This window comes from Mastigoproctus giganteus, chromosome 2 (genome assembly GCF_048544385.1).
Source record: "Mastigoproctus giganteus isolate SK-2022 chromosome 2, ASM4854438v1, whole genome shotgun sequence".
Taxonomy (NCBI): Eukaryota; Metazoa; Arthropoda; class Arachnida; order Uropygi; family Thelyphonidae; genus Mastigoproctus; species Mastigoproctus giganteus.
The window spans coordinates 231,750,866-231,765,556 of NC_143576.1; the positions used below are offsets into that span (position 1 = coordinate 231,750,866).

Below are 14,691 nucleotides of genomic sequence, written 5' to 3' on the forward strand. Positions count from 1 at the left end.
TAATATACATACAACACACAAGAATTTAACCCAATTGGAATTAATAATCCTTTTATTTGAAGCAGCACTGAATAAACACACCTATGCTTAAAAAAAAACTAGAAAAATAGTTGATGTAAAATATTTTTCTTCCATTTAATTTTTTTAAAAATTTCTCATATGTTAAAAGAACTTACATCAATAATAGGCATACAGTCAAGGTCATCCTTCTGCCCATCCAATCTGCTAGGTCTGAAGCAACTAGAACCATTGGCATGAATCCATATTTCAATTCTTTCTTCATCAACATTTATCATCTCTTCATCTTGTCCTTTCATTTTGGTTTGTCTTTCAGCAAATTGTTCAGCAACTCGTTTTTTGTCTTGCAGTTCATACTAAAAAATTTTAAGGTTATTAAAGTATAAAGCTAAACAATCTAAAATTAACATTTTTAAATATTTTTTTGTCTTTATGTTCCTTTAGTTAGATAGATATAACTAAATGGTTAACTAATTAGGCTGATGTATATTCAAGGTTGCCATTATATATGTACTGTGTATGCCATTTCTCGGGAATTACATATTTCTAATTACAACAACTGATAACATGTTGAAAAAAAAATGGAAGTCCACATGTGAAACTGAGCAAGAAATTACCAAATAGGTATAAAATACTGACTGACAGAAATCAATTTACCTGTTTTTCCATAAAGAAAGAAAGTTGAATTCAATGAATTTGAACCATTAGCATGAATCCATATTTCAATTCTTTCTTCATCAACATTTATTATATCTTCATCTTCTCTTTTCATTTTGGTTTGTTTTTCAACAAATTGTTCAGCTACTCATTTTTTGTCTTGCAGTTTATACTAAAAAAATTTAAGGTTCAACTGACATGGTGCAAAGCATGTCGAACCTGGACTGCATCAATGGAAACTGGTCCTATGGAATGATTAGTCTCACTACACAACCTTCTAGTCTGATGCAGCAATTCAGAAACTGAAAGATGCCAGGAAAACTTATTCAATACATTGTACTGACTTCATTTCTTGGAAAACACACTCAGCTAGTAAATAATGAAGGTGTCATGGTTCAGGGAGGTATTTCGTATGGAGTAAATCAACTTGCCGCAGTGCATGAAACCATGAACATTGAATTCTACACTGACATTCTGGACAATTCTGCATAATACCACTGATGTTCTAGATAATTCTGCACATCCTACACTGTGTCAACTTTACAGAAGCAACCCTTACACCATCTACACAACTACACTATGTTAGTGGAGAATATGGATGCTTTAAAAGGGTGAAATAAAATATCACAAGCTTCCTACAAGAAATTAGCACAAGTCTTCCACAGTATATGAAGCAGTCATAAACAGACAAATAATTGTCGGCACAGTTAATTTCTTTAAATAAATATGTTTTGTTTATAACTAGAAGTATTCCATGACTTTTTGACTGCTGCAGCTTCTGATATTCTTCCTTTTAATTGCTGCAGGAATGTCACTTTAGAGGAGTGGACATTATCTGTTAAATAACACAAAAAAAAAAATCTGACATACTAAATCTGAACACTAAAATTATACTGATGCAATTTTATTAACGTATTTTAATTTTTATTATTATTATTTTTATTTTTGTTACAATACTATCATATACCCACTAGAGGGTTAAAGACATAGCTTTTAACTTGCATACATTAAGTAGCTTTTAATTTATAAAAAAGTAGCATTCACTGCATGGCTATTGAAAATCATATTTAAAAAACACTATTCTTGCTACTCTCATGAACTTCAGATATCTTTAAACTTGAAAAACATAAGTTTTATATTTTTTCAAGTTTATACTATTTCTCATGTATTTTTCCCAAAAATACTGAATTTTCACGAGTGTACTCCCATTCACTGAGATAGATAAAAGACTTCAGCTACGTTATACATTGTAACATTTATCATGAGCTAAATACATTATTACTTTATGGCATTCAATTTTTGATCATGCGGATCATTCTTTTCCTGCTGAAGACTAAGGCCAAGTGGTCGTTGATAAGGTCTGAGTTCATGTTCAACTTAGAGACAAATACCATTACTGTGGTTGTGTCTAACCTGCTAATATCTTTTTAAACTGTATATCAGCCTTAACAAGTGAATCCACAACACATTTAAAAATCTGAGACACCAACAGGCCAGCTGTTTCAAAGCTACTGGCCTTTCATCAGTTGACAGGTGGACACTATTAGCAAACATATGCTGAACTATGAATAATGTATTTTGCCTAAGTGAACAGGCAAGTAGAGTATGAAAGTAAAACTTCCATTTAAACACACACAATGCTAAATGTCTACATTTAATAACCCCTAGAACTGGGGTGTGTTTGCCCTATGAAGTACAAAGGGTACTAGGAAAGTTTTGCAATATGACGCAACAATGAATCACAGGAAGCTGCTTGTTGCTGCATGTTGAGACATGTTCATACTTGCATAGTAGCCGCTGCGCCAAGTCGATGGGCTCAGTTATTCATTAGTAGCGAGAGTGTAAAGTGCTTGCGATGGCATCATGGTCACGAAATGAGATAAGGACAGTTTTGCGGTATAATTTCGTGCGTGGTTTAACCATAGACCAGTGCTTAGAAGAAATGACTCTTGCACTAGATGATGATTGTCCACATCGTACAACGATATTCAGGTGGTATAGAGAATTCCAAACGGGAAATTTCACTCTGGAGGATTCTGAGACCCCGGGAAGGCCACGAACGTCAGTTACCGAGGAAAACGTTACTGCTGTGAGGAAAATGCTTGACGAAAACAGGCGAGTGACCTACCAACAGATAGAGGATACTTTGGGCCTAAATGCACCAGCAATTCGTTTGATTCTACAAGATCATTTGCACATGAAGAAACTTTGTTCTCTCTGGGTGCCGCATCAACTGACTGAAGAGCAGATGACACGACGTGTGACGAGACTTGGCTGTACTATTACGATCTGCCGACCAAGGCTCAAAACAAAGTTTGGGTCTTTGATGATGATGACACACCCGTAATTGTCAGAAAATCCCGATCTGTAAAGAAGAAAATGATAGCTGTATTTTTCAAATCGAGTGGAATTGTGGAACGTGTTGTTTTGGACACGCAGAAGACAGTCACAGCTAAGTGGTATACTGAACAATGCCTGCCTAAAGTCATTGGATCTATGAAGAACCTGCGGCCAAAGTCAAGAATGGACACCTGGTACCTCCATCACGATAATGCTGCAGCTCACAGTGCCAAAGCCTGCACCGAATATTTGACCACGACAGGACTGAAACTTCTCGAGCACCCTCCCTACAGTCCAGACCTTGCTCCCTGCGACTTTGCACTGTTCCCGCATGTGAAAATGAAGCTAAAAGGGAGGCGGTTTTCCAGTGATGAGGACCTTCTACGGGCTTGGGACAACGAGTGTGCTTTACTCCCTAGTGAAACTTGGCAGAACTGGTTTAAAGATTGGTTTCGGAGGATAGAGAGGTGTATTGAATGTAGAGGAAATTACTTTGAAAAAATTAAATAAACAAAGCTGTATTGCAAAACTTTCCTAGTACCCTTTGTACAATACTACAGGAGTGCATTGGGAGGGGGGGTTCTTTGCTTCATCCTTCAGGAACAGAATGATCCCATGATCAAAAATCAAATGCAGTAAAGAAAGGGTGGTGTTGTTTTTTTTTTGTTTGTTTTTTTTTAAGAAAACCCCAAACACGAGAGGTATTAGAACCTTTGGTACCATCCATGGATTGGAGGTTAAGATGAAAGAAGATATTTGTTGACATTTGACTTGAACTTCTGTAGATTGTAATTTTGAGGAAATATGTATGAAGGAAGGTTGTTCCACAAGACGAAAGTTGAATGAAAAAATGAGGAAGCAGAAAAGTTGGTTCTGTGAGTTTAATGTTGGACAGTAAAAGAATATTGACCAGTTGCAGCAAGTGTTAGAACTGCTTTGAGAGAGAGAGAGAGAGAGAGAGAGAGTTATAGAAGCCAATTCAGAAGAACAGTGCCCATGGAAGTATCTATAGAAAAGGCATGCAGTAGAAATAGAATGTCTATGACACAGAAAGTGGAGAGACACTCTAAGAGATGGGTCATTAATTCATTAATTACCGTATTTTTCGGCTTATAAGATGCATGGGCATACAAGATGCACCCTAGTTTGGCCACATATTTTGGGGAAAAAAAATAATAAATAAATATTTCTCCAAAATAATAAAAATAATATTTTGGAGAAAATAATAATAATAAAATTAAATACGGTAATATATTTTTCTCAAAATAATGGTATACGCTTGGGTTCAACCAATAATGAAATGTTTGTTTCTGAAAAAAGCTGACAGAAGTAACGTAACAGAAATTCTTACACACCCTAAAACAAATACGGGCGTCACTTTCTCTTTGTAAAAGACGGTTGGAATTGAAAAATCCCGATCCAGTCCTAATTAGCCCGCCATACCATAAAAGCGGGAGATCATAGAGGAATACCATAAAAGCACGAGATCATATTATAGAGGAAGCAAACACATGGGAAAATGAAACAAGTTTTTACTTACGTCTGATTGTGAGATTCATATCACACAGATTTCAACAAATTTTCCACGAAAAAAATATTACTGGTATGTATTGTTGCCATAGATTGTAACCACTGATAATTGTTAAAAATATATTTCAACAGATAAATCTTAAGTAAAATTGGTGTGAATTTCAAAGGAAGTTTTCAGAACTCAGTTTACCGGCACTGCGTCATCGAAAATGCATTGCCGGTAGTCTTTAGGCCTAATCTGACATTGACCATATAAGACGCAGGGTGATTTTCTGAGTATTTCTTCGCGAAAAAAACTGCATCTTACAAGCTGGAAAATACAGTAACCTACCTGCCCTCTTTTGAATGAAAGTTTAGAAACCTGAGACATATTATGGGAGCATATCAACCCAGATGTGGGAATAATATTCCACGGTAGGGCAGATTTGCAATTTGTACAGAATGAACAGCTGTTTGGAAGAAAAGTAATGCTGAGAGCAAAAGAGAAACCCAATTTTTTAGATGCTGAGGAAGCAATATTTGTAATGTGCTTAGGTCAACAGAGATTAGAAGTCAGGGTAATCCCCAATAGATATATATGATCTTGCCTAAAAATCGAAGTGTCATCAAAGATAAGCATAAGAGCAGAAGAATCCTTTTTGCAAGATATGACAGGACTGAGTTTTAGAAGGATTGAAATCAACTAAGTTATCTTTGCCCCACTGGAGATCAGCATTTAAGGAATTGGTAGTGGATAGTCGAGAAGTTAAAGCTGTTTGAGCTGGGTAAGATTTCTCAAACTGGAAGGTGGAATGCAGTGCACTATCATCAACATAACTATGGTTAGGATTTCCAGTCAATGGAAGCAGGTCGTTAATATACGAGAGTAAAAGAGTGGAAGAAAGAACCAAACCCTGGGGAACACCTACATCAGTGAAGAAGTTAGACGACAGAGAGCCATCTACAATCACCTGCAGTGAGCAGTCAGAGAGAAAATTGGGGGGGGGGGAGAAAGAATATACAAATATATACAAAATGGAAGATAACAAAACATAAACCAAACATGTTTGGTTTATGTTTTGTTATCTTCCCCCCTGTTTTCTGTTTCATTAACTTTCATGTAACAACACGAAAGTTAACGAAACAGAAAACAATGCCAATGCAGGTATATCAGCAGTTTAAATTTAATACAACTTAATAAAACATAACGAAGCTTAATCAGACAAGATGTGGAAAATATAGCTATTACAAAAGAAATATGCAAATGATTTACAGGAAAATATGGGACAATAAATAATGAAAATATGAACAAAGTGAGGTTAACTGTGTGTGTGTGTGTGTGTGTGTGTGTGTGTGTGTGTGTGTGTGTGTGTGTGTGTGTGTGTGTGTGTGTGTGTGTGTGTGTGCACACGCGCGCGCGCGCATGCACACAAAAAAAAAATATCTATACATATACAGGTAGTTCTCAACTTTACGATCCTAGCAAGCTCGCAAAGTGAAAACTCGTAAAGCAGGAATTTATTTCCCATAGACATAATGTTAAAAATAAGGGTTACGTTATCAACAATGAAATTAGTTAGCTAATTAGTTTGTTTAAACAATGATTGAATGATCCAAAGAAATAAAAACTTAGCCTGTAAAATCAAGCAAATTATAATAATAAAGAAATTATTTTTGACTTACAAATGTTAAAGAATGTTTATTCTTCATCATCAACTAAATGCACTCATTGATCATTCATTATTGGCTTGGCACTCGTTGGTTTGTTGTGCAAGGAGTTGTCTTCTTCTTCAGAAATGCTTCAAGAGGCATTTATTTCCAAGATAATCTCTTTTCTTTATAAATTTCAATAGCATGGATAAGCATTTTTTAATGGAACGCACACATTACAACTAACACAACTTGCGTGAAGTAACAAGTTTACAAAGCTTAAAAAAAAAAAGGAATGACGAGAAGATTCTGAAAATTTATTTATGTTTTTTATACGATTGAAGATTTCAGTAAAGGGCAAACACATTTCACCATAATAACGAAAAAAACCACACAATTCCAGTTATCGGTATTTTCGCAAAATGCAATAACATGGCGCTTACTATCCATTTATAATTCTTGCAGTAACAGAAAAGCCCAATAAACTGGAAAGCACAAATTGTTTTTATTATTTTATGGTCGTGACCTCCAGAAATGTGCTTTAAAAAATGTCACAAAGGCATTCAAAATTGGTTCTTATAACAGAACATATGATAACGATGAAAGTATATAGTGCATTTTAGTGATTTGAATTGGTAATTAATACTATTTGTGCTATAAAAACGACCTTTTAGAGAGTTATACAGCAAAAATTTCAACTTCAGAGGTCATGGAATGAATTACCAAAAAACAATGTGTTATTGTTTTTTGATAAGAGTGAAGAATCGTACGATTTGGTACGAATATCGTAATTCACATTACGATATTTTCGCAACACGATGGTAACGGATTAATATCGTAAAGTGGGGTGCACTGTACTGTATAGCTACGCTACGCGCATGGTTTGAAATGCAGTATTTATGAATGTTTAACATTCATTTTTTGCAATTAATGTTCATATTTTCGATTTTGTTGATACTTTGTAACAAAAACAAAAAAAAACAAAAAAAAAAAAAAAAAGTTGTAAGCCCGGGAACTCGTAAAGCGAGAACTGCCTGTACACACACATATATATACAGTTGATTCCGGTTAATTGAGACACATCGGGACTAGTGCATTTTGGCCCGATTAAGCGGCTGCCCCAATTATCCGAAGTTTCACGTAAATAGTTAAAAATACAATGTAACCCCCACCCCCTTTTACAATTGGTTCACTGTACAATGAAATCACATTACGATGGAGTCACCATAGTAAAGTACCGTTCACTATGCGATGTGTAGTAAGCGGCAGTCATTGTAATCACGTTTGTGAATTGAATTTTCTATTAAACAGTGATTCTAATTAGTGAAAATAGAAGGAATATTATCCACAGGCTATAAAAGTAAAGATGTATTAAGCACAAATTTTCCCTTTATTACCTTACCAATTAAAAAAATTAAATGATACCCTAAAATTGGAAGAATATACATGATAATTGGAATAATTAATACGTACTGTAATATGTACATAACTAGTTAACATTTCTGTTCACTGACATTTGTGGGTGGGGGTTAAAATTTAAAACAGTAATAAGATAAGCAATCAATAACAAAGGAGACGGCACACACAAATTGCAAGTAACATGATACATGCAAGTGAGAACGGAGTAACGAGTTACAAAGCTATAAAAATAGGAATGAAGAGATCTGAAAATTAATTTTTTTTAAATGATTGAAGATTTCTTGGAAATGTAAACACATTTCACCTTAATAACCCACAGAATTCCAGCTGTCGGTATTATCGCAAATTCCGTAAGATCGAGTTTACTATTCGTTTATGATAGATTGCACTAACAGAAAAGCCCAATATACAGGTGACCGCTAATTGTTTTTGTTTTATGGGGTTTTTTTTTTTTATGAAAACCCCAAACACGAAAGGTATCAAAACCTATAGTACTTAGTACCGTGCATGGGTTGAAGGAGAAGTATAGGGGGAGGGGGGGGATGCCGGAAACTTTGCTCTAGAGACTAAACATGGGTTTCACCACTTCAAGCCTCCAATAAGCAAAGTGGTGGTATTTCACCGGTTGATGAAAGTCATCTACCACCTTGGATTTTTGTGACCTCCAGAAATCGGACCGAACCACGTGGCTCGGTCAGAGACAATCGTAGGGTGATCTCCAGTGCTGCGGTCTCCTGCCCCGATTAAACGGCATGTTGTCCCAATTAAGAGAAGTAAACCCTTGCTATTTTCTCAATTGGGTTCTGTTTTTTAAGATTTGCCCCAAATAAACGGCTGCCCCGATTAACCGGTGGTCCAAATAACCGGAATCCACTGTATATACATATATATATTTCTTTTTTTCCAGTTTTATTTCCTTTATTACTTTATTTATTAATTATTTAGTTAAAGTTTATTTTATGATAACATGATTAACTGGCAAAGAATGACAGTTACATACGAGTTCATACTGCCACCTACAGTTCAATTTCTTTTGGATGTACTATTATTTAACTGTCATTCTGTATCAGTGGTTTGATGTTGCCTTGTGAGCGCTCTGTTCTATTATAGTATAATTTTTAGCTGCATAAGGGCCACCATTATTCAATTGATTAAGTTTATTAAGGTATGGAAATGCATTAATTTGTTTAATGTTCAAAATGCAGTGATTCCCTGCATTGTTGGCTTGTTCGTTTGTTTTTTTTAATGATTTTATGGTGCATCAGTATCTGAAGCTGCATTGCACCAAGTGAAGCCATTGTTGGCCTTGTGGGCCTTCCAAAAAGATGGAGCACAATGGTTGGGCTATTATATTTATTTATTTTTGTTTCACTTATTGGCCACATTGTTATAGTTGATTTTTGTGTTCGTTTATGAAGATATTTTATACAATAAATAGACATTCCTGCCTCCAGCTATTATCTAACAGCCAGAGTACTGAAGGTTGTTGTTGTTGTTTTGGTTTTTAGGAGCATTAGCAACTAAGGCCATATTGCTCCGGGATATGCGGTGGTCATTCCCTGACCTTTCCGCATCTTCCGTATTTGGTGGTGATGGGCTCGAACCCCGATCTAATCAAGAAGCATGTGATACGCACTACTGCTCCTTCCCACCTTGCTGCGGAGGCGCCCGAGCTGAAGGAAAGTGAAAGTGAAATGCATATGAATGAAGGCTATAAAGCATGTACTTGGGTTATCCAGCATAATTTTCTGTCTGTACAATCCTGGGCACTGTAATTATGTTGATCATGAATTTTAAAACTGTAATGTCAGCCATTAAGATGAATTGCTTATTAAACAAAATTATAATATATAAATGATATACAGGTCAGTAAGATTCAAAATCAAAAAAAAATAATAATAAATAAATAATAATAAAAATAACGTTCTTTCAACTATTTATTTCAACATTCTGGGCTATTATGGTATTCAAGGAAAGAAGTATATTTCGATTCCAACTCCTTACCTAATTTTTTCCTCCTGTTAATCCATATCACATAACATTTACACAAAATTCAACTTAATGAGAATAACAGCAAACCTTAACTGACGGTACTCACCTCAAATAATCTGCTTGGTTGTATGGTGTTTAAGTGAGGTGGTACCGTCAGTTAAGCTTTGCTATTATTCTCATTAAGTTGAATTTCAAAATAACGGTACATTAAGAAGCTCTAACACAATTAACTAAGTGTCTTTTAGACAAAATTAATAAAATACAAGTGAATACACACACTTGCACAAGCGTCCTTGCATGGGCACACTAAATATACATTTGTATTTAATTTAACAGAATTTAATTGCATTGCTGGTCAAATTTTGATAGTCTGGATACTTTTAAAATAATAGCTTTGTGTTGCCTAAGAACATAAAAATGAATTTTCAAAAAGCAAAGCAAAGTTTAATATACTTGGGGAAGGACATTACGCAGTTGCTTTCCATTAAGATTATAACTATATTTAATACATATACATGAAATTAATAATATAGTTTATTAAGCTATTTGCCTAAACTACTATATATTAAGCTGACATTTCAGGCATCTTACCGATACCCACCATCAGACCATGCTGCTGACAGACTCCTCTCCTGATGTGCATACCATCGGATATGCAAATCAGGTTTCTGGGAACATCTGCAAGAGGTGTCAGCAGCATAGTCTGACGATGGGTATCGTTAAGGTGCCTGAAACGCCACCTTAATGTATAGTAGTTTAGGCGAATAGCTTTAATAAACTCTATTATTAATTTCATGTGGTATATGAGTAATAATAATTAAATATAGTAATGATCTTTAAAGCAAAATTTACGAGTTTTATTCATTCACATGAACATTCCTGCAATATGCCATCAGGGACTTTTAATGGATTAATATGTAATCAAAATGAATAAAAAAAATTTTTACACATGTTTCTTGTAACCTATCCAGTTTTATTAAGTTATATTTTTAAATTCATAACTCACAAATCAATTCTGTATACATACATAGTACTGTCAAGCAGCCAAATTCAGCCAATTATTTTTTTAATTCTGCATTACATTTACAGTGAACCAGAGTAAGGAAACAAACAAATTAAACATATACATACACATGCATTCTCATAAATAATTAATCTAAATTAATGTTAAATTAAACATACAAGTTAGTGCACTACAATAAGGCTATAAATAGCAAGTCGACTGAAGTTAATTACATGGCATCATTTTATTTATACTTCATAATGTGAATATGAAATGTAAATAAAACAATGCCATGTAATTAACTTTTGTTGACTTACTGCATATAGATTTGATGCAATGCACTAACTTGTATGTCTAGTAAGTTTTCTGTAGTCTGAGGCTTTTAGCCATAAATTTTCATTGAGGAGTGTTAAATTAAACTTAATTAAATCAACCCGTTTATTCCGAATTTCACTTCAGCAGAAGTGAAATTCGGAATTGATAATAGTTTCAGGGTTCAAAGATGGGGAACATGCTTGGTGCTATCAGCAAATGGGCACCTGTAGATGAAAGACTTCGAATATGTGGGCTACAGAGTTTGCAACCAAGAGTCTTAACAACCCAAAATTTCACAGTTCTATAAACATAGGTTATTTCCCAAAGCAATACCTGTTGATCCACAACTGGATGGAAGTTTTAAATATGTATATAGGTTATTGTTTCAGGCATTCTGGATTTTTATGTTGTAGAAAGATCCTGAATGGATAATAATCAAATATTGTATTAATTTTGCTTTCATTAGTTGTCTTTTAGTCATTACTTTGTTTTATTAGTTTTGGCCTCACTGATTTTAGCTTTCACTTCAATTAAATTGGTTGATTAATTATATTTCTACTGGCAAAAATTCAGCTTTATTACATTTATTTAAATTTGTTCAGTTTTAATTCCGTACTGCTTTGAATCACTCCCCAGAGGATGACATTGTCAACTGTCAGTACAGTGAATAATTCAAGCAGTTCATTTTTATTTGGTCCTGCTGGAGTGGTCAGAATAGATGACATAATTAAATTTATTTTTAACTTTAATTTATATTAATTACTTATAAGGATGCATATACACAGCACTTTGTTTCCTATCTCAGTTTACTGTAAGTGAATGTAGCAGTGAGTTATTATATATATATGATCTTTTATACTAGTTTAGAAATGGAAGATTTACCTCTATAATGTCTTGTAGAACACTTCAGTGCTGATACTCTCCGTAGTTGAATAATTATACAAATAGATTACATGTATTCCACTCCCTTGTAGACAAGAACAGTGATCCAATGCACCCCGGAATCAGAGACAACAGACCCAAGTCTGACTCCAAAATACATCAAATCACCGTCCCAATCTTTGAGCAAGAGAATATAAAACGTCCATATTTTAAAAACAATTTAAATTATTTGAGACCAAATAAATAGACAGTGAATCCACACTCTTAATACTTTAAAAACTAATATTAAAACATATAAAACTTAAGAATCCTCTAAAACATTAAGAGACTGAAGAATCTGGTTACTTCCCATGAAGCGGACAGAGCTTTTTGACTAGGGTCATGATCACAGGAAAGTGAAACCGTGGGTATTGCAGGGGAATTTTATAGCATGAAGATTAGTTGCAATCCTGATGCATGCGCATGAAGGACCATGAATCTGAGATGGGGTAGGGATGATGTACATTGACTGAATTTTGATGGAATTTAATTTCAAGTGTCTCCAAAATTAATAGTTTGGTGTAATCGTGTTGGATGCTGACAATTTTTGCTTCATTGAATAGAATAGTGCAGCCTTCACTGATCGCATGGAATGTGAGTTCCAAAGCTGAGGAGTCTTTTATACATATATAATCATTATAATCAAAATCATTATTATGCATTTACAGAATATACTCAAAACTGATTTATAAGATAATATGTATTAAAGAACACATTAGCAGAACTGGAAAAGATTTACGTAAATGTTTCTGCATAAGATATTATTAATTCTGATTTAAATATTAATGCATTAAAAGCCAATGATAACTTAACAAAGGAATGTTTGTATAGAATGAGTGAATGAAACTTATAAATTTTGCTTCCCTTTTTCACACTTTTTTTCCATTGTTGCTAATAATTTTGTGTTTTTTTTGAAATTTCACCGTATATTCATATCTCAAACAAAGCCTCTAACATGGCCACTGACCATTTATCTATAGTGCATAAATGTTGGTTTAAATTTTACTATGCTCACATCCTAATAGATTAATGTTAGGATATATTGAAAGTATTCAAGCTATCAAAATTTGACTAGTAGCACAATTCAATTTCATTAAACCAAACATAAATAACATGTTATACATGAATAGGTAATGTCTAATTGCAAAGCAATGGCATTAGCATTCTGTTTAGAATCAATTAAATATTTTATTACTAGCTTAATTTTGGTGTTTCATTATCAATATTAGCATTTACAAAGGCACATGATGCAAGAAAGCAAGCTTATATAGCATCAGCCAAAAAAAAAAAAAAAAAAAAAAAATCCTTATTTCACCCATCCACTTGCTCCAAATGTTTGTTAAGTTCTGCCTTGAATCTATTTAAACTATCAACTTTTACGACAGATGGAAATTTGTTCCAGCAATCAACCACCTGCTGGTAAAAGGCAAACTTCCGAAGCTATATACTACTACCGTCTTTCCTCAATTTAAATTTATGCCCTCCAGGCGATTATTCTGAGCAAGAGAAAGAATCCCAACAGCATTGAGCATGCTGAAACCATTCAAGGCTTTATACATCTCAATCAGATCACCTCACAGGTGCCTAGTCTCCAGACACTGTAATTTGCAAAACTTAAGCCTTTATTCGTAAGAGCAACCCTTTGTTCCATTCAGTAATCTTGTTGCCTTTCTCTCATTCCAACAGCTCTACATCCTTCTTAAAATGAAGCCTCCAGACCTGTATACAGTACTCAAGGTGTGGCCTGACCATTGCCTTATACAAGGGGATAATCACCTCCTTATCCCTGAAAGAAAAATTCCTATATGTCATTGACAAGACACAATGAGCTACTCTTGCAGACCATCCGCACTGCTCAAAAAACTTCATATCTGCCTGCACAATTACCCCCAAGGTCCTTTTCATTCTCTACCACCGTCAGTGTGGTACCACAGAGTTGATACATTACTCTGGGGTTACTGCTTCCCATATGTAGTACTTTACATTTGTCAATCCCATATGTAGTTCTTTTCATTTGTCAAGGTTAAACTTCATTTGCCACCTCTCAGCCCATATGCTCAACTTTTCTAGATCCTGTTGTAGCAGCATACTGTCATTATTGTCATTAACAACCCTGCCAACTTTGACATTAAGCCTGATATACCATCATTAATATCATTTATAAATACAGAAAAAACACTAAACCCTGAGGGACTCCAACAATAACATTAGTCCACGAAGAACAGTGTCCATTGATTATCACTCGCTGTCTTCTCCCTCTCAACCATCCCTTTATCCATAGCAGCAATTTTGCTCCAATGCCACACTGCTCCAATTTGTGCAGCAGTCTTCCACGTGCAACAATATCAAAGGCCTTTCTAAGATCCAAATATATGATATCAAAGTTGTTCTTTGCATCCAGTTCCTTTGTGACTACATCATAGTATCCAATCAAATTGATCAGACAAGACTTCCCCTTAACAAACCCATGCTGTGTCCGAGCTATAACTGAAGCCTCGTCTAGATGATCCTACAACGCTTCTTTAACTAGTGCCTCCATTAATTTTCCTGGAACAGAAGTTAAACTAACAGGTCTGTAATTACCTGTGTCTCCCTTTGATCCTCCTTTGTGAATTTGGGTCACATTTGCACATCTCCAGTCCATGGTACTTCCCCTGAGTTCAGGGAAGCCCTCATAATTATGGCTAAGGGTTTGCTTACTTTCTTTGCCACCTCCTTTAATATAATTGGATAGATTACATCCACCCCAGGTGCCTTTCTTATGTTTATCTTCAACAATTTCTCCTCCACTTTACTCTCAGTTATTACAAGATTATCTAGCTTACTGCCAGAGTTTAATACACCTCTGGCATTCCCCTCCCTGAATA

The 14,691-nt window shown here is 34.7% G+C and overlaps 1 protein-coding gene across 1 annotated transcript in view; it reads right to left on the minus strand.

Annotated features, from left to right (window-relative positions):
* The window catches only part of LOC150090239 (telomerase-binding protein EST1A-like), a 311,345-nt gene that overhangs the window by 178,000 nt on the left and 118,654 nt on the right, over positions 1–14,691 (minus strand). The window contains exon 9 of the mRNA XM_090390224.1: positions 177–374. Coding sequence (XP_090246350.1) covers positions 177–374 — 198 coding nt within the window. The remainder of the gene's footprint in view (positions 1–176; positions 375–14,691) is intronic.